General features: G+C 38.9%; 1 protein-coding gene across 1 annotated transcript in view; it reads right to left on the reverse strand.

Annotated features, from left to right (window-relative positions):
- NETO2 (neuropilin and tolloid like 2) overlaps positions 1–25068 on the reverse strand; it is a 30186-nt gene that overhangs the window by 3134 nt on the left and 1984 nt on the right. The window contains 7 exon segments of the mRNA XM_036390061.2: positions 833–946; positions 4759–4987; positions 8773–8900; positions 8990–9034; positions 11139–11387; positions 13183–13344; positions 14796–14852. Coding sequence (XP_036245954.1) covers positions 833–946; positions 4759–4987; positions 8773–8900; positions 8990–9034; positions 11139–11387; positions 13183–13344; positions 14796–14852 — 984 coding nt within the window.

Consider the following 25068-nt stretch of genomic DNA (forward strand, 5'->3'; position numbering starts at 1 on the left):
ACCTCAAGTGTTTTTGTTCTATTGTTTTCTTTAGCAAGAAAATTGGTTGACCTTAGATTGGTTTTGTTCTAACTCTGACAACTGAGCTATTCTTGAAGCACAGGAGAATGTCTGTGCTTTAACAGAATAACAATTTCTTCAAATTATGAGAATTTTCCCTACAAAGCCTGATATTGAAACAAGTCTTTACTGTAGTTGTAATGATTGCAAAAATACTCCCAACCCATGTTCTAGAAGCAGGAATTTACATGTGTCTGTATTCCATAAGTGTTTATTTCATGCTCCCTAACAATTCCTCCTTCCTCCCATCCTTTCTCACACCATATACAGCAGCTGAATTTATCCTGAAATAGCCTGTGATTTACACATCTAAACAAATGTTTTAAAATTGTCTTTGAGGATTGTTGCTTCTATTTCAACTCTGAGAGGCAAGCACTTTTTGTACTTGAAAACTTAGTTCTGTGTTTTTTCAGCTCTTTATTTTTATCTCTAAAAGGTATTACCTGTCCCTACAATCCTTGCTTTATTAAAGTTTAGAAATTGATAGGATGCAGCCTCAAAAATACTAAATTCTACTTCTTATCAAAAGCTGATATCCTTTTAAAATAGAGAGTATATGCTGAAGAAGAAGAAATTTAGTTAAAAGCAGTAAGAGCAATATTCAGGATGCTTACATGTGTCCTGAGTTTAAATAAAAAATTTGGAACACCTTCCTGAGATTAGTAGAATAGCTGTCTTCAGCATATTTCCAGGAAAAAGACATTTCATGACTTTCTTGAAAGGCAAACTGACCAGCCTAGCTCATAAAGGCTGTGGTTTGCACTATATTCACCTCTGCAGTGATTCTCATCCCAAGGGTATGCACAGTTCTGAATGCCATTGCAGACTAAAGAATTATTGATGCACATGTTGCTATGGCAGAAGTAAGTGTTGCCTGAGCAGGGAGCTGCAGGAGAGAAGAGAAAGAAAACATTCAGAATTTTCAGTAATTGATGCCTTGCAATAAAACTATTAACTTTCTATATCTGGGGTTTTTAACATGCATTCTTCTTCTGGTTCAAACACAATCATTTCTCTTGCACGTCACTATCTGATGCTTTTCTCTCTCCATGTAATTGCTTTCAGCAATTTCAGTATTATCAATGCTCCAAAACCCATTCTTGCTCCAAAGGGGTAGGGAGCAAATAGAGACAGTCACAAAACACAGATGATGGAAGGAGGTTTTAGTATGTGTCTTTAAAAACTTAATACTTAAAAATCACATGCTCACTAGCAATGATATATTTATTCTGGAGCATCTGCTGTGTGGATGTTGTGAAGCACTCCCTGAACATCTGCATTTTAGAGCCCATTACTATCTTAAGGCAAATCAGATTTCAGCTTGTGGAGGGCTGTTTCAGTAATTGCAAGAGATTTCAATAACTAGAGGCATCTAAGTCATTCCTGCTTGTGAATCAAAAGCTCTGGGATCCTCCTATTAGAGCTAATGCAGGGATTGAGAGAGTACATTTAGCTTTTTATGTATCTATCTATATATAGTCAGAAATTTGAAGAAAGAAATTAACTAGAAGGCTGCCCCATGTTTTTGTATTTGTTACAGCTCCTTGACATAAGAAAAAAGATATTAGAAAGTAGTAATAATTCTTTTCAGGGTGTTGTATCATCTATGTAGGGAATTATTTATAAATTCAGGGCACCAAGAAACCAAGAAATTGGTTTTTCATTTGTTTCAGTAATGGGGTATTTTTATGATGGACATGTCTGTTATTAATGAAGTCAATTATATACTAAACAGCAAAGATGTGTGATAGACATTCTGCTATTGGGTTTCACAGAAAGAATGTGTTCTTGAGCAGTCTGGATTCTCTGAAACATAACAGCAAACCCAAAGGGTAGAGCAGAGGGAATGACTGCTCCTGAACACTGCATTTCTCACTTAGTCATTATGTTTGGCTTGAGAATCTCAATGACAAAAAGAGGAGCTATGCCTAAGAAAAAAAGAACATTCAAACCTTTAATTTTGATTTTTCATTCCTAAATTAAATATGTATTGTCTTTCCATGGCTTACTCCACTGAAGCTGGGTAACCTACACTCATTGGTTTTAAGCTTTGTATTTGCTGTTACTGCTTAACCCTGGCAATCTGGCAAGAAATTCCATACAAGAACTTGCTTTAATTGCAGTGCAAGTATGAATTCAGAACATACTTAGAGGGTATTTTGGAACAGTTTATCTAGGTAATCTCAGTGCTTAAAAATGTAACAGTAACCATCACATCACTTCCTTGCTGAAGTGAGTTGAGAATGTGATTGTTTGGAGAGCAGCTCTAGCCTGAAGAGCACTGCTTTAAAACAGGATCACTCCTTTGGAAGGTTGAGATCAGGCCCTGTTCTCTCAGTTATGCCATAATGTAAACATATTAAACATATTCTCCTTCTCATTTCCCTGAACAGGTGAATTTTTTTACAGTTCTGTATTTGGTTGATGAATTCTGCTGTTGCTTCTCCATCTGCCAGCACAGGCTCTATTTTACATGTTTGTGTAGTCCCTTTAAATTTTTGTGGGCATGGCTTTTGTTCACAGTTCATGAAGATGGGGAAAATGGACTTATTTTCCTTTCTGTTTGTTATTTGGGAGTTTGAAGTCTAAAAGTCACAATGGTTGATCAATTCCAGCCTAGGACTTCAGGGACATAGCTGGATTCTTCTCATAACAGCTGCCCAAAAGTGGTGCAATGTTCACAGTGCTCTTTGTATCCAGCATTACTCATCTATTGAATCAAGCCAGAAATCAAATACATTGATTTTTCACATTGCTGTTAGCTGAATTACTTAGTCAAACCTGCAAGCAGTGCTAGGTGTGTGTTAGGTGACTGTCATGCACTATTAGTTCATTTATGGAAATCTTTCCAGAAATATTGATTGTTTTTATGGTTGGCTTCATGTAATTACAAATCATTAGCAAGGTAGAAGAGAAAGATAGCTTAACAATCTGAAAATAAGGTAAGCTCAGATTCACTTTTTTTTCAGTTAGAAAAATTGCTTATGACTAGATTATATAAAAATACTTGAAACACTTTACAGACACATACTTTTCAATGACCCTACCCAAGGAAGGCAGTATCTCTGGTAAATAACAATAACCACATACCTTTGCAGATGTTCTTCTGCCAGTGACTTTTGAGTTGCTTTAAACTCATAAATTTGGAAAGTTATCTGCCTTTAAGAGTGTTTAGTATTTCAACCTCTCGCGTTAAAACCTCCCCGGAACCCCCCCAAAAAATCCAAATTCAAGAACAACAAAAAGCCCACTCCAATAATTATACTATAAATAGACAATTTCCCTGGCAAAATTTGTAGCATTTTCTACATTAAAAGTTAGAATAACTTGCACTATCACCAATGTTAATAATTGCATTGAAATAAAAGCTAGTGGAAAGGCAGTTATCAATTTTTGCAAGCTGTACTTAAAACCGACATTTATTTAAATTCTCAATATCTAAACCTTATTAAATGCCTCTTGTAGGCTAAGCAATATTCTAGCTTGAAGCATGCAACTCTTCCTTACTACCATGTACTCAAAGTAAGCCAGAATCTATTTCTCTTATACATATTGTTACTTTAGAAAGGTTGTTTTACAAAAAGTAGCTTTTCTCCTATGTTAAAATTTACTGGTTTATGGAACAGAAATAAAAGCTACCTGTTACCTGTAACCTGAACTTTTGTGCAAGTTTGTGACCAGGATCTTGTTCAGGACTGGCTACAGACAGTAGAAAAGTGGGGTTTTTTTGTTAGCAAACCTGTACTATTTATTCCTCAAGCAGAACTTTTTGAAAACCTTTAGCACCAGCATAGGTCTGACTTCCTGAAATGGGAATATTTCATTCAGCTTTCCCCATGTATCTCAGATCTGCTCTGCAGTTCTGAACTCAGTCTGCTTTAGTGCCATATAAATGGCACTGCAATGGTTCTGCAGTGTGGACAACATATGTGAGGCAATAAAATTCCATTCAGGTACAACACCCTTAGAAGAAAAAAAATATCACAAAAAACTGCCTTCAAGAAACATCTTAATTTACAATGAGAGTAAAGACTATCTCTAACCCAGGCTATGGAATCCAAACAAAAATCCAGATGGCATTTAGAACTCAGCTTTAATTACAGGCTTCTTAAATAAACTTGAATTTAACCACTTGTCTATCATTGTGCAACACCACAGGGCTTTGCTAAGGGAGCACAGGTGGAGTCCATTAGAGCCAAATGCAGCTGAGGATAAGGGAGCAACTTGGCTGGAGGGGGCTGTAGGTTCAGACCCACAATTGAGGACAGAGCTGTGTTTAGGAAGGAGAGACTTTACAGGATCAGGCATGTTTTCTGTTCTTCTGAACATCCAGAGTGGCCTTAAGAAGAGCCTGTTGTGCTGGGAAGTGGTGCTAGTGGGAGAGCACGCCTCAGTCCCACTCCTGTCTTCTTGAAATAAGTCTGTGCTCATTTGTAGGGAAGGACGTGTCTTTGTGAGAAGGATGTAGCCTAGGGCAGTATTGCTGAATTCAAATGGAAAATAAACCTTTTAAGGATGCAGGAAAGCTTTTCTTCAGGAGCCATGTTAGAAATGTAATAAAGCAATTATCTAATTTACCTGCCAGTATGTGAAGGAAACAGAAACAACCTTTTCCATGTTTTCCTGCTGTTTACTACACAGCTGATGCTTTCCCTAAAAGACCTGAGCAGGAGAATGGGCCCTTTGAGCTGTACTTACGATCCACAAAGGAGGTGAAGAGCATTCTGAAGCGGCTCAGCCTGCTGCCTTCATCGGCCCACATGCGCACCACGCCCGTGCCCGTCTGCAGCGTCACATCGTTGGCCACCGTGCTGCAGAACTTGGCCTTCAGGTTCTCAATGGAACTGCTGCCATCATACACAGCAACAAAGTTCCTTTTGCACTCATTGGAGTGCTCCATTTGATAGTCCAGAAATCGCATGTAGATCTGTTAGGAAAGGGGAATCAGTGTCTTTAGAAGAAATACTGAGGGGAGAGTTTTCTTTCTTAGCAAATCTTCAGTAAGATGTTTTTCTTCCCTTACACATAAATGTAATTCCCAATTCACAACACTTTTAAACTTAGATTTTTCTCATTAGATGTCCATGTGAAGCATTACCTGACATTTGTCTTGGGTATCCATTTCACTTCTCCGTGTTCCCCAAAACAATCTTTATTAAAAAATTTACTTTATTTCTGCTCCCTTTGGAAAAACACTACAAAGCAACAGACTTGGTGAAAAAAACCCCAGGAATTTATGCTAAATATGAAGTCTGTTTCTCTAGAAAGAGATATAAGGAATGCATAGATGTACTGAAATAATTTTTAAAGTATTTTGACTGTTCTCTTTCCTTTCTTTCTAATTCATAAAAACAATGTTAAAATATAGGGGAAGGAGCCTAGTCAGAAAGGCTCTGAAGTAAAATAAGGAAATTAAAATTTATTGCTTCAGAATGAAAGCTAATTACTGAACCATAGCTGTGTTATGGAAGACACAAACCATGAAGTCAGGAGTAATTTGAATAAAAATGGAAATGAGAGAGAAGTAAGCTGGCTGTGTAGGAAGAATTAATGAATTTAGGCTAATCTTAATACTTCTAAAAGCAGAAATCTAATCCAAGAGAAGGCAGCATATGCGTTAGAGCACATGCAGCAAAGAAATTAGAAGATTGGGATGGTATTTAAAGAATAAGTAAATAATTTATTTTGCTGGAGCAGGAAACTTATGCAAGATTGTAATTCAGTTAAAATTACATTAACACATCAAAAGACTTTTGCAATTCTTCAATGGCTGTATTGGAATTCTCAAAATTCTGAAAATTTTGAGATATGAAACCAAGTCACTTAAACATGCTGCAAAGGCCACTTTGCACTTTAACAATTATTAGATAGCCATTGTGCTGCCAGAGAAGCAACGTGCCCAGGGGGAGCCTGAGGTGCTGCTCTCCCGTCCATGAACTCTCCCGGTCCCGCTGCACACGGGGCTGTGACATCTGCCCAAGGACTGGGACAGAGCCCTGCACACGGGGCTGTGACATCTGCCCAAGGACAGAGCCCTGCACACGGGGCTGTGACATCTGCCCAAGGACTGGGACAGAGCCCTGCACAGGGGGCTGTGACATCTGCCCAAGGACTGAACCAGAGCCCTGCACAGGGGGCTGTGACATCTGCCCAAGGACTGAACCAGAGCCCTGCACAGGGGGCTGTGACATCTGCCCAAGGACCGGGACAGAGCCCTGCACAGGGGGCTGTGACATCTGCCCAAGGACTGGGACAGAGCCCTGCACACGGGGCTGTGACATCTGCCCAAGGACAGAGCCCTGCACACGGGGCTGTGACATCTGCCCAAGGACTGGGACAGAGCCCTGCACAGGGGGCTGTGACATCTGCCCAAGGACTGGGACAGAGCCCTGCACAGGGGGCTGTGACATCTGCCCAAGGACAGAGCCCTGCACACGGGGCTGTGACATCTGCCCAAGGACTGGGACAGAGCCCTGCACAGGGGGCTGTGACATCTGCCCAAGGACAGAGCCCTGCCCAAGGACTGGGACAGAGCCCTGCACACGGGGCTGTGACATCTGCCCAAGGACTGGGACAGAGCCCTGCACACGGGGCTGTGACATCTGCCCAAGGACAGAGCCCTGCACACGGGGCTGTGACATCTGCCCAAGTGAGCCGTGCATTTGCCCAAGGACTCTGGGACCCCTGCTCAGGTGGGGTGCAGGAGGTCAGGGCCCACTCCTGGGCTCTAGAACAGAGTTTGCTGCCCCTTTGCTCCCTACCAACTACCTCTGGGAGACAAAACAAGATATTCCCCTCCCCATTCCTGCACCTATCAGGCTTTATTGAAAACATGGGAAAAGAGAAAGACAGGTGACACTGGTGCCCCGTGGCTTTTCCTTTCCAGTGCTTCCAGAGGCAGGTTGGCCAGCACTGCCTTCCCTTGCACATTCTGTCTGAAGGTGCAGCCAGTGCCATATTAGCTCATGCTTCACCTCACTGTTTTGTGATTTTCAGCATATGTATTTTTTATTTTATTCAATTTTCTTTTTTTTTCCCCTGCTGTTTTTGTTAAGATTTTCTGCTGGAAATTCTCAGCTACACTGGGAACTTGTTTTCCATTGATGACTTATCTCAAAAACATGGATGTGAGCTGTAATTGCTAGTATTTGGGCTGAGAGATGGTATTTTCTTTTAATGATTGACTGCATATATCTGCTACAAAATTACAATGGAAACTAAAAATAATTTAGCACACTTTTAGTAGAGCTATTATTTGTATGATAACAAAGGAATAATCCCATTAAAAGTGCTCACCTCTTCACATGCTCCTTTGGATTAATGAGCTAGGCAAGTATAAAAGGTCCTTACTCTTACATTATATTGATTATTCTGGTAATTTTATGAAATCTGGACGTAATTTATTAAGTGTCTGCTATACACATTTTAAAAGTACTTTTATTGCTGCACTTGTGTCATTTTTAAAACTTTATTTTTATTACAAACTCAAATTGAGGAATTTAAAAATATCTATGCTTATTTTTCTCAAGAGACTGCACTGTATCAGATCTAATGGATTTTATCATCATAATTCTGCCTGCATTGAAGCTTGAGAAACCACTGTCAGAATACTAAGAATTATTTTTCTGTAATGTTTTAAATCAATAATTTAGGATGATGATCTAATTTCAGGACTCACCCAACTATAACTCTCCCTTCTGGCAACATTCAATAATTTATTAAAATACTTAAGCACAAGACCTGGTGCACTCAATGGCAATGTAGAGAGAAAATGGGTTTGTTATTGTTTCTGGAAGAACTGTGTCTATTACTTAGACTAGTATAGGGGTCTTGGGAATTGACTCACTTCCTCAAAGGCTCAAATATATTAATGGACTTTTAATTTCTTTCATGTCTTCTCCTCTTACCATCTTTTTGGTTACTGTTTTAGAATGCACTTGCAAGGTGGTTAACAGGGCTGGTTAGTTAAGTGTTAGGAGTGTGTAAGAAGGCAGAGGGAAGGTTTGTTATCTTGGCAGCTACTGCTTCAAAGTATTTTTTAATTTTTATGTATGTGCAAGCAGAAACAAAATTAAGAAGTGTATGCTCTATGGAGAAAAGTATGTGCTCTTCTGTGCAACATATTTAACAAATATTATTCTGAAACTAATATGATTCAGGCTTTAGCTATTGTATTTTGGGGTTGTGAACAGGATTTTATCCTGCTGTCTGCCTAACAAGGTATAGCCCTTCTATTTAGCTCAGACTGCTGATGAAAGTGGGTTTCAAGGTGCAGGATTGTGAATTACATGGGAGAAGCAGGCACATGTTCTGTTGACTTTGAACAGAACCAAATTCTCCAATAGAACCACTGGAGGCAAAACATTCAGTTTTGGCACTGAGATTTACTGGAAATTACTGAAGATGTCAGCCAGTATTTTTGCCTGCAGTCTTCCAATAAAACCAGGATCCAAGTCAAATGCCCCTGAAAATTGTTGCTTAAACTGTTCTCACAGTTATTTGGTATTTGAAGCTTCAAGTAATAGGAAGCCAGCACTATGGACCTATATAAACTTAATTTCAGAAACAATTCTCTCTCTGGATTTCCTAAGCCACTGCTACATGACTCACTTCAGTAAACTACAACATTATGCAAATCACAGTTAGTGACCATTACCTGTTGCTGCTGCCACAGAAACCCATTATATACTGAATTATCTGAACAAAACCCACCTTAGCATTTGGAGTGGCTTTAATTGTCCAGATACAGTCAACTGCTTGTCCTGGTTTTGTTTTTCCTTCTTGTTCTACTTGACTGGAACGTACTATTCCATCAGCTCCTGAGAGCTCAAACTGGCAGTCTAGGGACAAGATAGACCTTGCTGTCAAATGCAATATGACATTAATTTAAAATTTCATGTATAAAGAAATTGTTACTGTAATACTATACCTGGGATGGGATTTAAAATACCTCCTAGGTAAGTGAAGTCAGGATCTGTAATAGAAAGAAGTCATGAATCACAAGGGCTATCAGTGCTTGAGAATCACTTCAAGCTTTAGTATTATCTGCAGATTATGTCCATTTTTTATTATGTCACAAAAAAAATTGCCAGAAAGTTTACTGAATCAATTGGAGCATATAAAGACAAAGTTTTTTTAGATGAGAACATTATTCCACAAAGATTGACCTTATCTGAAAAACATAATTCTACCCTGACAGCTCAGATTTCTAGCATAACACCAAAGATTACTATTCAGTATTTTGTTCCTACATTATATTCTGAATTTAACTGCATTAGTTTTCACTGAAGCTGCTGGAGCTCCACAAGAGTACAGGGGATCTTTCTCTGTGCAAAAAGCTTATTTAGATTTATTTTATCAGACTGCTGTCTATGTAGTTCTGAACAATTTGAACTGAACTTAGCAGAATATATCAACACTTAGAAATTCCTACCTGCTCTTTAGAAAGTATGGGAAGAAGGCTGCTCAATCCTAAAGGTACTTTTCCCTGATGAGAACATTATTCTATCTCTTGTATTAGGCCATGCAGAACAGCTCTAGACATGGTTTAGGGCTTTCTGTTCTATGGAAAGAAAGCCCTAGTTCATGCAAAAGTGCACACTGGTTTGGTACAAAGTTCTTTTCCAAATGAACGTCCAGAGTTTGGCTCTTTCTGTTATTTTTTCTGTAGAGGAAGTTCTTCACTTCTCCTAGAATGCCTCAGTCCTGAGCTTAAGACTCAGCACAGTTCAGAATATGCCTTCTTTGTCCTCCTCTTTTTATTTACCTATAGTGAAAATCTGTGATCACTATATGCAAAATTCTGCAAGGTTTTCAACCTTCTTTGTAAGCTGATTTTTTTATGAAGAGGAGTATGTGCTTATGTTCCCTTTCATTTTCACAAATGTAAAATATTTTACCACACTTCACATAAACGAAGAGGAAGGAAAAGAAAAATATCTTAGATCATAGTGATCATAGATCGCAATGTTGTAATCTATTGTGAAAATAATATACAGTTTAAATGTATATTTAAAATTCCAGCCCTGCAACTATGGTAGTTTAGTTTTGAAAGGGATGTTGATGAAATAAATGGCTTCAGAAATGGACTCAGCACAATGCACAAGTACTGTCCCTGTGAAAACATTTTATCATGTAATTCCCAATGGTCACCATGTTAATCTGAAGTTTCTGAGTCTAAATCCCTAAGCAGTAATATATAATCCTGAATTGTGTTTTCACGTGCTCTAGGGGTGAAGATAACATTAAGAAGTTATGTTTGTGTATACATTTATCGAAGTGGTAGAGCTGGCATTTGTATATTGCCTTTTGCCCCAAAGGACAATCAAATGCTGATAACTACATGTGTAGTATCTATGAATACAATAGTCAAGCACTGCACAAGGACATCAGGTCAAGTTTTCATGTAAGAAGGATGCCCTGCCAGGTCTAAGTAGCTCCACAGAGCAGATGTAATTTTTGTTTGTCTAAAGGCACTGTCAGCACATTGTCCTCTCCTTTGCACCTGTGAACTACACAGCTCTTTGAGCAAAGAGCAGCTCTGTTGTCTGAGCCCAAGGGTTGAGGGAATGCAGTTATACCGAGAGCTTGTGCTTAGACTGTGCAGATATTTGCTCTGGGTTTTCAGAATGGAGATTTAAAATGTTTTGCATCAGGCTGGAGTGCTATTGTAAATTGGTTCAGGTGTTTTTGTCCAGTGCCTTACATGCCCAGAAGAGAGGCTGGTGAAAAGGCAGCTCTTTGCATACATTGTCTTTCCTTTCCTACCACTGGTGAAACTGGCACAAGTAGAGAAATGAAGAAGGATGCTGCTGAAGGCTTCAGCATGAACAAGCTCAACTGTCTTCCTCACTAGCAGACTACAGACCTGTAATTTCCTTCAGTCAAGGTTCCCCCAGTGTTTTTAGCCACGTGCCCAGTAGGATTAGCAGGACTGAGACTGTGGCTATCACATTGTCACTGTGCCTCTCTAAGTGCCCATGCTGAAATGCAGCTCTAGGCTGAGAGGACAAACACACCCAAGGAGCTCAATGGGAGCAGATAGTCATTAACTTCAGCAGAATTTTAGACATCTTTACCTGGTATAAATGAGTACTTTGCTTGAAATCCCTTTCCTTCCAGCTCCTCATCAGAAATAAACTTGATCCACATGAATCTCCCTGTTGATCTAATTAGTGCAGGACTTTTCAGACCACAGTAACGATTAATGAGAGGGGAGAACCCAAAAGGTCCATCCCGAACCTCCAGGTGATCAAACCGACATTCAAATGAGGGTTCTATGTAATAAGGTTCATCAAAGGTCAACTCAATTCTTTGTCGTGGAGCAGCTAGACATAAAAAAAATTGAGCAAAAGATTAAATGAAGATCTTGATAAAAAACACAAAGACATGAATTAATGAAGAGACAGGCTTCCAAAACAGCAAGATAAAAAAGAAACTGGAAACTTCTCAAAACACATCTGCAGTCTGCTACAAAAATTTTAGAAATTATTTTCTAAAAGTTACTTTTGCATAGAATCATACAAAATTTTTTGCTCGCTCATCTTAATTGTTGAAAATTCAGAAATCACATTAATGCAGCACATATAACAGATATGAACATATATACAAAGGTATTCAAACAAGGTTAAATATTAAGATATAAACTAAAACAAGTGAAAGCAAAACACATAAAAAGGGACAAAACCACTGAGCTATGCAGAAAAGAATGGAAAAGAGAAACATAGGAAGAACTACTCAATATTTCTTAAACATAAAGTCCAAATTTGTAGATCTTTTCACAGAAGACATCTTTTATTAGAATATTCAGAGAAGTCCAAGTGCTTCATACATGTCAATGATATGCAGGTGGCTACAGATGTTGGTGAGTGTGAGCCTGTGGCAGCCTAACATCAGGACTGGGATCAGAGCTGTGACTCTCACATCTGTGGTTTGGATCCCAGAACTTTCTCCTGTGTGAATGAATGGCTTTAGTGTTCCTCATTCCTGGCATCAGCTGTGCTGCGTGAACCTCCCGATCCTGGCTGGCTCTGGAGTGACAGCCCTGAGGAATCACACGCTGCCTGCTTGTCCTGAATGCCAGAAGGATTTTCTCTGGCATCTCCAGCCCTCCCAGCAGACCTTCTGCCTCACTCACAAGAGCTACACGTATTTGGAGCTGCTGCAATGTTGGCAGTGCTCTGCGTGAAGGAGCAGATCTTGGCTAGAAGTTCTGGAGGGCCTTGGCCCCTCTCAGGCACCCGGAGTGTTTCTGTGCGAGGCCTGAGGAGAGCTGGAAGCTGCTCCTGTGGCCCAGCCCTGCAGCAGGACAGCCTGGCTGCTCCCTGGGGCGCTCCTGGGCAGGAAAGGTGCCAAGCCAGGATGTGCATGGAACAAGCAAAAAGGAGGGGATTGTGAACCACTGCTGTGCTGTACAAATAAAAACTCATCAAACCTCATTACCTGAAATATTTCAATTAATTGATATGAATCTGATGATTAGGCTGACTAGTATTTTTAGCTGACTTCAGTGAGGTTTGGGTGCCTTCTAATAGGAGGAAAAATAATTGGAGTGTCTCAAGTCTTGCAGCCTTTATTTAAGATATTCTCATTGGAATATGGTTTTATTCTAGTTAATGACATTTTTTTGTCCTCATCACATTATTTTAATAGTGACCTCAGCAGTGCTAACAAATCTCTGTACTTTTAGTACAGTGCTATGGCAGTCAGATATATCTTTTTATTAATGAAGGACAGCATAAAGGTTTTCTGCTGGTGAGATAGAACATTACAGCATGGCATGAAATAGCCTTCATCTTTTGCAATCTATTATTAGTGCTATAAAGGTAACAAGCTACAATTTTTATCTTACTAATTCCATATCTTCATGGATTACAGTAGATATGCTGCTCCTTTTCCTGGCTGTGAGGATATGTTTTATTCTACATAGCTAATTTCTTCATGTTTGCATTTCTTATTTATTTGTTGTTATTACTTGAGAGAGAAAATTTAGCTTCTTGTTCAAGTAAATGACTGCAGGATTCATTATATTATCAGTATGGCCATGCAATACCTTACAGCAGGGTAAGATGACAGTTTTAACAGGTCAGGATTTTCCATTTAACAGTAAGATTACAGCATAACAAAAGAGAAATGAAGCATGTACCTTCTAGATGTAGATGCACTCTTGATTGGGTGGGTACATGTTTGGGTAGTTTGGTGAAGCAAAATGTCCTCCATTACTGGTCCGGACCCAGTTGTCACACTGGGTGGGAGGAATGCGATTCACTCCAATGTTTTGCCCACCTTAAGCAAAAAGCAAAAAAGTGATCAAATAAGTGATCTGCAAGCATGCAGATTTGATAAAGTAAAATTCTGGCATGACACATAGCCTATAAAGAAGAAAGTAATTTATTTTGGTTGCAAGCCCTCTTGCAAGGGTCTCATTAATATCTATCAAAGAAAATCTTATGTTTAATTTTGTGGTGGGGTATATCCTAAAGATATCACAGTTTTTAAATATCAAATATATCCAGAGACTGGATATATTGGAAAGCAGAAGGAGTAATTTTTTTTTTTTTACTCAACTCAGTTCAGGTTTTTGATACTCATCTTTCTAACTTAAATAGTCACAGTGGCTGCCAATAACATTATTTTATGGGTTATGTCATCTCCATTCCTATGTAAATATAATCAGAAATACTTGTCAGCTTTCATTGGTTTTGACCCTGATTCCAGAATATGCTAAGGTGGGATATCTATTTACAGTAATTTGTTGGAATACAGGAAGTTTGTAACAGAATGAATTTCAATATGCAAATACACTAAACACAGCAATGGCAGTTAATGAAATTCCTAGATTGCCCTGGTAGCTAAAGGTCTCATTTAGGATCACAGTTCCTCTTCTGGATGTACAGGGAAATGTGTTCTGGGACTGAGATGATGCAGTTTAGTAAGGTAATTCTTCATGCTGGATCATTCACAGAGCTTGGTTCAGATTTCCTCATCCACAGAGATGAGGTTGGGAATCTCTGACATTCTTAAGTACCTTTGGCTCTTCTCCTTGGTATCCACAGAATTGGAGACAGCAAGACATAGGATATGTATTTTCAGCTAGGTATTTCCTAAATCTCACAGGGTACTCATAGTGCTATTTATATTTACACAGTTTTAATTTGCAGACCTGTGAGAGGACATCCATGCTGGTGCAAGTCTTAGATTCCTCCAGTAAATTACATCACCTTCCACTGGTACCTTGACAACTTTTTGATTTATGGGGGTGAAAACTTTCTCTATTCTGCAGAAATTTTTCAAGGAAATTCTGTAGGCGACAGTTCAAGGAATTCTTCTCTCTTAAGTGTAGGTAATCCCACATATGAAAAAATAAGGTTTGTGCAATTGATTCCTTCCCCACTCAGCAGGCTTCAAAAATGTTTGTGGGTGGACTATTTGAAAAGCTTGTTGTCAGATACAGAAAACATGAATTTCTGTGGTGGTTTCTTTCCCACCTCTAACATCTAAAAGTGTAGAACTTTACCCGGGAAAGTAAAACTTACATGTTCTTTGTGACTGCGTGCTTTGTTCATTTGGGAGAAAATGCAGCAAATGGGGGAAAATGGAAAATCCTGCAGTTCATCCTGGTAATTCAAGAGCTATTCATATCTGAATACAAACATTTCATTTCACTTATATTGCTCAGTTAAAAGTTATAAAACTGTTCCATTTTTTGAGAGAAAATCATCAAACTAAAATTGTACCTTGTGTCTTCTGTGCAACAGCAATGCCTTCCACTACCAGGATTGTTACAAGCAACACTGATGAGAGAAATTGGACAGGAGAAACATCAGAAATTCTTCAAAGTTATAGACCATTTTCTGCAGTCCCAGTTCATGCAAATCCTGGCATCACTGACCAAAACAACTCAGAACATACAAATTAATTCATTTGTTTTCTTTAAAATTTCAACTCATGAAATCAGTGCAGTCTATGTGCACTGCTGGTCCTTCTTCCAGGTTCCTTAAGAAAGTGTGTATGAGAACAGCAGTTCGCTGTTTGAGGGGACTTATAAGAATATTTTCTAGATTTACATGGTATCTGTTGTCTATAAAACTTTTATATCCTGAAACAAGATGTTTCACTGCTATAATGAATCATATTTATCCTAAAACTCTATTTGCATAATGTGTGCAAAAGACTTCTCCAGCTTCCAAGAAATTAATCTGGACCCCAGGAGACACTGCATGGTCTTAACCCCTCCATAGATTTCACAGATTTGTGCTTGCAAGAGTGGTGGTTGTGATGCTGCCACACAATACCAGTGATTTCTGCAAATGATGAGGTGGTAGAAAATGGGCAGATGCACATTCTGGAGATGCACAACCTCCCTCTTTCTTTCCTTCCTTTCTGGCTGTTTTACTTTTGGCCTTTCCTTTACATTTACACATTCCCTGCACCCAAGAAGCATCCATATGAAAAACTCCATATTCCACAATCCATCAGCAATTTTAAAGCAGCCTTAATGTTTAGATTGTCCTAAAATGCTTTGTCAACTTTGTCACTTCAAATTGTTTAGGATTACCAGGAGGGAGAAAGAGAATGAAATCAAGTAAATTAATATGCCACTCTTCAAATCTTCTATTTGCTTGCATCTGGAGTATCTCAGAAATTCTGGCCACATCTCTTACAGAACTACCTAAGCAGGCCTGGACTGCCCTGGACAGAAGGCAGCTGAGGGGAGATAGGACACAAGTTACAAAACCACAAGTATCACTGAGATTGAGAACTGAGCAACTACTGCTTGTCTCTTCCAGTAGAGAACCAGGGGCTGTGAGACAAAGCAAGCAGGAGGCATGTTCAAATTAAACAAAGATTTTTCTTTTTTTTCTTTCTTTTTTTTCTTTCTTTTTAAATGCTCATAATTCATAATGCATCCTTGAGGTAGAAAATTCTGTTTCAGAAACCCCTTAAGCCCTAAGTTGTTGGCAGTCTGGGATGTATTTGGGGCAAATATAATTTGCTCTATTTTTATACTCATTCTGCTTTTATATCTCTGTAAAAGAAGATACCAAGCAAGATGGACCTTTGATTTGACCTGGTATGGCCCTTCCCATGTTCTTAATCTACTTGTCAGGCAAGCATGGCCTTAGCACTGCAGGGCAAAAAAGAGATTTCAGCAGGAATTTTATTGTCACTTTCAAGAAATTAATTTTATTTTCCGAGCCTTCTGCCTTGTTGCTCAGGCATTTCAGTGGCTCAGTTGAAATGGCATTTTTTCCATCTGTGCTGTTCCCTGTGTTGCTGTTGGACTTTGAGCCCTTTGGAGCTGCAGAGTGAGCATGCACTGACTGTGAACCACAGCGATCTTGTCTCAACTCATCCAGATGCTCCTCTAACACTGGCATGGATATATCATCTTGGGAAAAGATTAAAGGAATCAAAGTCTGCTCCTGAAAGTGTCCATCCAGCATTTATGTTTTATTTTGTATGTTTCTGCTGCCCTTTCTTCTCTCTACCCATACAGAAGTAGACTGTGTTTCATTCTGAAACTTTCCTCACCAACAACTGCTTTTTCCTGTGTAAGTCAGTTCATAGCTGTGGGTGTTTTCTAAAATACCATATGGGTCTTGCAAACAAGTGCTATGTTCTTAGAAGCTTATTTGATTTTTAGGGATGGATTATGTTAGAGTAGGTGAAGATTTAAGCAGTTTTTCAATTTCCATCTTTGCAATAATTCTGCATTTTCATCAATATTAATATACTTAAAAATATACTATCTGTCATTATCCAAATACAAAGCAGATGCTGCTAATCATAACTGACTCACCCTAAACTGAAAATTCCTCCTTCAGAAGAAAGTATCTAGCACCCATTACTGGTATTCAGTTATGGATGTTCACTAGTCTTTAAAGCAATGAACAAATATCCCATCTTTATTAGCATATGATTGACATTAGTTTTCAGCTGGTTTTAGTTCTTACTATTCCTTACATAGATGATATTATTTTACAATTATTTACAGTTTATTTTTGCAGCTTCTCTGTTTAAACTGTACACTGAAGAATCTGAGTTTGTGAGTTGCATGAACTTCCAATGCATTTGTACTCCTGAGATCACTTGTCACGAACAGAGAATCTTGACAGTGGTTATAAAGTTGTCACGCTCTTTTCTACACTGGTTTTGGTGCAACACTTCAATGTTGACTTTTGTTGCTAAAGTAAAGTGAGTTTCCCCAGTCCTGTGTAAATCATGTGGCAGTGTTATGTTCTATTGAATTCACCTTTCTTAAAGATGTGCTGTGCCTACTCTGTTTTGCAAGGACAGAGCAAGCTCTGTGTAACTTATGCTGCTTCTCAAAATGCAAACAGAGCTTTCACTTTTTTTCTTAAAGCAAACACACAGAGAAATGTAAGTGAAATTAACATGTGACTAACAAAATCAATGCAAATAGTCACTTTCAAGCAACAGTGAAAAATTGAGGGTTTGTTGGTTTGCTTTGGTTTTTATTTAGTACAGCTCTTTCCTATGGCTACCACTGTTCCAATACACTATTTAAAAAAAAAATTTCAGTATGCATTGACATTTATTTCAGTGATTGTACTGGTGGAAACAACATAAGAATAGATGTTCTGTTAAACTAACCATTGATTTCCCTTCTTGCTGATGTGGATAAAGCAACAATCCCCCTAAAAGGACTTCAGAAAGCCTGATTGGCTTTCACTAGAGCTGTGCTGTTTCTATAAATAGTCCTGTATGTGTATAAATGCAAACAAACAGAGCCTATTCCTTGCAGAGCAGCATGGAAATGCAGGCAGCTGCAGAAGATATGGGTTGAATATTTGTCTGACTGGCTTCTTTTGCCATGTTCTATGGATGACTGGAAAGGTATGGGCCACCTTCTGTTTGTTCCTTGCTCTTTCCATCCTCTTCAGTTTTAATCTCTTACACCTTGTTCTTGCCCTTCCCTGGCAGTGCCCATCCTCCTCATGCTCTCAACAACCCTTAAGATGTAAGGGTAGCCCAGGTAGCAAATGTTCCAGGGTCTTCCTTTGGCACCACTTTTGTCCCAGCTGACAGCCTGATAAAGAGGTGTCTCTGGCTGATGGTCTGGATGTGTGCTGTCTTCATCAGTGAGACACTGCTGGCAGAAAGGTGCAGAGGACTTACCTGCTCTTCCTGAGAGTACTGGGCAGGATTGCCTGAGGTAGGATTGCCTTAAACTGAGTGTACTGACATGGCGCAGTATCATGTGGGAAAGCCAACAGGAGTTAAGGGGCTGTAAACAAGGTCTATCAATACTCAGGATGAAAAAGGAAAAAAATAATCAGTCAGGATATTTTTAGACCTTTCAGACTGTTTCCTTTAACCCATTTTTGTGTGCATTTAAAAAAACCAAAGCTATCTCTTGGTGTCCTAAATTCATACTACTTCCTGGAAAAATAATTTCAAATCTCAAAGACTAATTTGGACAGTTCAAGTCCATAAGGAGGAAGATGTCTAGGGAAGAGATAAATCCTGGAAGTTGGTGCAGTAGAGAGCCATTGCTGAACCACTGTCCTGGGACTGCAGCAGGGCCACAGTCACAGCAATTAGAACAGACATGAGAGACTGAACCACTTTCACTAACAGTCTTGTAGCACTTCCAGAAGGATGAAGAATGATCTTTTTATTTCTAATAAACTGCAATTCAAATATTTATTGTGCACCTGAACTTGAAATGGGACACAGTATTCCTCTGCTCCTTTTTTCCTCTTTGAAAGCCTCTCACAGATCTCTCTGACATGACTACTCTTCAGTGTGGATGAAAGATAAGTCTAAGCTTAGCTCCATAGTCTATTATGGTACAGGAAGCACAAGTAGTGAGTAAAGATGCCACTTGAACATGGCTTGCTGATGTAAGCAACAGCACAGTGCAGGATTGCACTGAATATCAAAGGGATTCTAGGGGAGAGCTGGGTGTTTTGTTTTCACTGGAGGAGTATGATGAGAATTCCCCCAGAGGAGCCTGAGCTGTGGGACACTGACCTTATGAACTTAGAGATACTTAGGTGAGAAATGTAATAAAAGTTAGTGCTTCTGCACCTTACAGTGAGCTTCCCCATGACGATCTGTACCCTGCAGAAGAGGCCATCCTTAAGCCAACAGCAGCATGCACACTGAGGCAGAGATTGAGGAGCTTTTTTATTCATGATCTGGTATTTGTACTTGTATTTCATGAATTATGGTGCACACTCTTGTACTCCTATTTAGAACTCTGATAGTTTTTACCTGTGTGAGCATGAACTAGAAACATAGAAAAAGCAGCCAGCTTCTGTCTGTTTTTAAAATAATGGATTTTTCATTTTCTTCACTTCTTTGCATTAAATATTTTAGATCACATAGCCTGCAGACAGCTGTATAAATTTTGAAAAGTGAAGACACTAAACATACAATTCAAGTTCTTCCTATTCTGTTGCTAAAGTAGGCTTACAGAATAACATAAAAGAAGCCCCTGAACTGGTGTAATAAACTGCATTGTTTGCAGAAGTCAAGATGTTCTTTGTTGGCATTTCCTAAATTTTATAAAGTAAATCTAAGCTAAAAAAGAAAAATGAAGGCAATTTCTGCATTGGAGTATACAGAGGGAGGTTCACAAATGTGTGGCTCCTACTTCCCTTTAAAAATGAGAATACTATAGTTAGTTTTGCAGTAAATGGGTGCTCAACCCAATACTGAGAAATCAGCATGGTGCTTGGATAAACAAGTGCTTTAGGCTGCAAATCTGACATATGCTTGTACTTTATGGCAAACACATTCTTCAGATTTCATGGGATCCAGTTCAGCTCTCAGCTCCCTGTGATCTGTCCTTCCCCTGCTCCTTCTGCATGCTCTAGGGACCTTCACACAGAGACAACAGACTCGATTTGCTGGGTGGCTCTGAGAGCAGTGTCTGTCTTCAGTGATGCCAATGGGGGATCTATGCATGCAGGGCAAGCTGAATATCAAACTGGGCAGCAGTCAGGCACAGCTGAGAAACATTCCACCATGTTTTAAAATAAAGACTTAATAATTTAGAGTATTACACATTCTTAGTATAGTGGTAGCCAGAATCCTAGGGATAAAGATGACAGACTTTGCTTAAAGCAGGATTCATTGGATCTCTGTGCTCTGCTCCTCGGATCAGGCAGCACCTTGTACACACACAGTCCAGAGGGATGGTAATTGGCAACTCACTGGTCATGCATGTTGGAAGATCTTGCCAGGATGCCTGCTTCTTTCTGGCAGATACAGCCTGGAGTAACAAATGCTTGATCTTAATTATGGACTCTGTTTTGCCTTATGGGAATGGTTCCTTTTCTGTGTGTTCTTCTTAAACTTAGCTCCTCATTTGCCCTGTGTACTAAAATTAGTGTTACTTTCAGCAACTGCTCATCACAGTATTTCAGGTTTTATATCCAGGTTTTACTCATGCATCTAAACAGTAATATTAGCTATTAATGAGTTGGGGACATTTATAATTATTATATCCTAGCCTCTTCTCTGGCCAACATTAACTACATATTTTGGTTGCTTGTAAGGACTCTGATCAAGGATTAGTTGCTGCAAAAATTCAAAGTGAGTGATTGACTAGTGGCTGGTCTTGTAAAGAACGTGTACAATTTAGACAGAGAGGTAAAGTGTCCAGACACTTTGGATTTCATGTAATTCTGTGTGCATGGTCACCTCCTTTTCTTTCAAAAAGCTTATTAACTGCTTTAGGATTCAAGCCATTTTTAGTTCAGAAACACACACTGTAAATTTCAAGGAATGAGATTTTTCTCTCTCTTCCTAGCATTTGCTATGTTTGTTAATTGACAAAAGGAATACTGGATTGCATCTGTTGCTGCTGTATTTAAGGCTGACCATTCTGTTGCTGAGGAGGAAAACATGGCAGTTTTTGAATCCCAAACATTTTTATAGTTCATACCCTGTATACATTCCTTAATCTATTGCAGTCTCAACAGAACATTTGCAGATTGGTAAAATGAGTATCAAAGAGCATTTAAGGTGGCTGCCTACAACTTATCCTATTAACAGCTCCAGTGGTTTCCTCATATTGGAACATACAGCAGGATTGTCACAGAATAAAATACAGAGATGAAGGTGTGCATCAGGCAAGACATATTTTAGCTGGTTTCAGTCTTACCCAGAGCATGCTAGAGGAGCTGCCAACACATTTTTAATCCTTCTCACAGAAGCTTGATAGCAGAAGTGGGCTTCACCAGCTATTAACAGTGACTCTGGTGCCTTCTAAGATCCAAATCTTGTTAGCCATTAACTGCCAGCAGGATATCTGAATGCACTCAGGTCTATTCTCAGATATAACAGTTTCATCTCACTCCAGCTGTTTCCAGTAAGGATTCCTCTCTTTAAGATTGTCAGAGAAACAAATTGGGACTCTATCTCTGCAGAGAAACCAGGTTAACTGATTCAGGAAGTAAGTGCAGTTCTCCCATGTCCCTTTGATAAAAATCATCTCCAGAACAATTCATGCTTGGATGGATCTGTGACAGAGTCCCCTCTAGGTTGGCTAAAAACATTTAACATTTCTGATCCTATCCTCCATTAGAAATGTATAAGCAGCTGTGAGCTGCTTCATTTTACCAGTTGCTCCACATCCTGTTACTTATAATCCATCCCTGGCTCTGTCTGCCAGCAAAACTTCTGCCAGAATGATAGCTTTCATTTTTAAAATAGAAACTTTCCTTTTTATATGGAAGAGCCTTTTTTTTCATCTCCAAGCTGTGTGCAGCAAGAGAACTGATGAGAAGACTGCATGTGCAAACCATGTTGATGAGAGGTTTCAAAACCTTATTAAAATATGTACACTGACTTCTAAGTTCAGATGACTTCCCTCTAGCTGACAGAGCTAAGAGCTAATCCTGCTGCATATGACTATTCTGAATACATCTTTCCCAGAAATAGCTTATTCCTAGAGAAATTGGATAGTGATACTTTTGACTTAAAAATCAATCAGATTACACCAGAGTTCTTTATCTTCTCTTATTTATTAGCAATATACTGTATTTTTCAGTGGAAATAATTTCTGGAATGTCTATTACAAAATTAGTATTTAAAGTTCTCTTCTGCTATCTTCTTTCATGTCTGGCAACAATTTATGTACACACTACAATTTTTTCTTTTCCAGCTTTTCACTCTCAGTCCCTTAAAAAGAGACTTAACTTAGTGTTCATCAATTTTACCATATGATATAGAAGGAGGTTTTGTGAAATAATTTCTAAACATATTGGCCATCCTTTCCTGCTGCACAGTGGAGTCAGCTTATTAATAACAGAAAACTGGGTGAAGCACAAAGATAATCTGAAAGAAATGTGGATTTTTTTTATTAAAAGTTACCTGCTGGCTTTTCTTGTAAAATTTACACTCACCCAACCCCATATCTTGCAGTATTTGAGGTGGCAGTTGCCCAGTAATATGTTGACAGAGGCAGCAAGCTGTTTAAAGGTAGCAAGCTGTTTAAGTTGTCCTAGACTGTAAGTGCTTCATTAGTTAAAAAAAAAAAAACAAATTGGAATGTACAAGGCAGATAAGCAGCAAGCTTGTTTGCAGTGTTAGAATCCCAGCTTGAATCCAAGACATTAAAATTTTGCTTCAGTCCAGACAAGTTATACTACTAGTGCTGGGTTTGTTTTGTATGTAAACTGCAAGTACTAGAGTATGTGCAATTAGCTGCTCTCTTCATTTCTCCAGTGAATTATGACTTTCTGACAGGTTCATAAATGATGAATAGCTTATAAAGTTTTACTTCAAGGGTAATTTTTTTCTCTAATCTCTCCCTGTGAATTAAACCTTAAGGAAGATGCTGAAAATCTTAACTTTTTCATTAGATAGGGATACATAATTTAGTAGTTCCTTTAGCTTCAATCCAGTATTATTCTATACTGTGGCTGCAGCCATATACATGACTTACCCACTGAAATTTGCTATTAATATCAATGTAATTGTAACCAAGTTGTTCTGTAAAAATTTTAGCAGTCACTGTCATCTATGTCTTAGGAAAATGAGGGAGTTAATGTATCTGAAGTTATGCTTCAGGGTGGTGCATTTTGAATATGAATTTTGTATGTGTATGAAGAGCAAGGTGTAATACACACCACCAAACACTTGCCTTGTTTTTAACACTGCAGCTTTTTGAATCCTGTTCTGCAGTTACTTGAGTTACTTCTGCTGAACTGCTTAGCACTGCATGCAGTTTGGACCTTCACTTTTTTTCAGTGCAGCAGAAAAGGTGGAAAGCAGATACTGTTCAAGTAAAAAATAATATTCTGACTTCACTTGATACTGCCTTTGTTAGGGTCACTGTAGCTTCTACAGTCAGTACTTTTGCTTTTGGCTTTAATGAACAAATCATGAAACTATTAGGAGATTTTTGAATAACCTTTTTTTCTGCTTGTTTTCAGCTTTTTGTGGCATTATTACACCTTTTGGTTTTGGAAATAGGCAGCCATAATTTCTAGCTTTTGTGTGGAAGGAAGCATTACTTCCTAACACTACTTGTTTGTGAGAAATTAACTGTTAAAATCATGCCAAAATGCAAATGAGGAGCTGGAGCAGAATGGCAGGAAGTTAAATCATAGCAGGCCACATTCTTGCAACCTGATGGAGTTGGAAATAATTCTGTAGTTCACTGGAAGGTTGGGAATGTACCAGTAATTTGTTCTACTCCTGGCTGCTTGTTGAATTACTGGGTCAGAAGCTAGAGAATTCTCTTTTTGGCTTTCTAAATTAATCCAATATATTAACTGAAATAGCCCAAAACTAATGTAGAGGAAGGATTTAACTGACAGCTTGTACAGTTTTTTAAAGCAAATAACAGCATATGGAAATGAAAGAGGGAGCATATTTGAAGCATGGGAATGAGCCCTTAGCAAACACATTTTGGGGGAACACCAGGTATGAGGAAATTCAAGGTAGGTATATTTGCTTCCTCAGCCCAACAGGGGCATGGCTTTATTATGAAAGCAGCTGCTTTTCTCTCTCATGAAGTGGAGGGCTCTGGTGCTTTTCTGTTGTAGAGCAGTTGCATTTTGCAAGCTGTGCCAGGCTCAGGGAAGGATTCTAGCGTGCTTAAGATGGCATTGAGAACTGAAGGCAGGAGGCAAAGGCTTTGTCCTCCAACAGCCCAAATGCAGCAAGCTCTTGGCCTCCAAAGGGTTCCAGAGCCCACAGAGAAAGCAGGTGGGCATTGGCTGGGCTCCACCTGAGCAAAAGCTGCAGCCACTGAAATCTCAGGGCTGTCGTGCTCTAGCAGCGCTGCCGCTCAGCACTGCTGCCTGGGAGAGCTGGAGGAGAGCAAAGAATCCAGGCAGGATGATGGGCTCAGGATGAGACTTTGAAAAGTTTTGCTGAACACTACAGACAGAGACAAAGAATTACATTAAGTTTTTATTTAAATAGTCCTTGATATTGATAGCTGAGGAAGAACAGATGAATAGCTCTGAACAAGCTTAATATAAGAAATTCCAACTACCACAAAGTATGAGGGGCTCTTTTCTGCCCTGAGGTAACAGCCACAAAATAGAATCTCTGTGGATGACAGAAATGTATACATACACGCTCTGTTAAGAATAGAAGATGTTTCTAAGAAGTATTAAATAAAATATGACTTCTCATGATACACTAAGCTTCATAGTACTTTGCATGTGGTCTAGCAAAACTCCCCCAGTTCTGCACATGAAGCTATTTGTATGGAGGAAAAAAAAATACTGCCACAGTAAGTAGGGCTTCCATGCAGAATTTAAGATGCAATTTGTAAAATATGGATGGTTACTTTGAATTTTATTCCCAGCAGTTTCCTTCTGGAACTGAATGTATACACCTATCTAAAGGAATATACTTTTTTGTTTCTGATTAGGTGTAATAATGGGACTATGTAAGGATTTCTATTGAAGCAGAGCTAAAAGGGAGTTTATGATGCTAAGTAATGATAGGTTGTTTCTGTAGTCATGGCAAAGGATGTGTTTAGAATACTAACAGCTTATTGACTAATGGCTT

This window comes from Molothrus ater, chromosome 12 (assembly GCF_012460135.2).
Source record: "Molothrus ater isolate BHLD 08-10-18 breed brown headed cowbird chromosome 12, BPBGC_Mater_1.1, whole genome shotgun sequence".
Lineage (NCBI taxonomy): Eukaryota > Metazoa > Chordata > Aves > Passeriformes > Icteridae > Molothrus > Molothrus ater.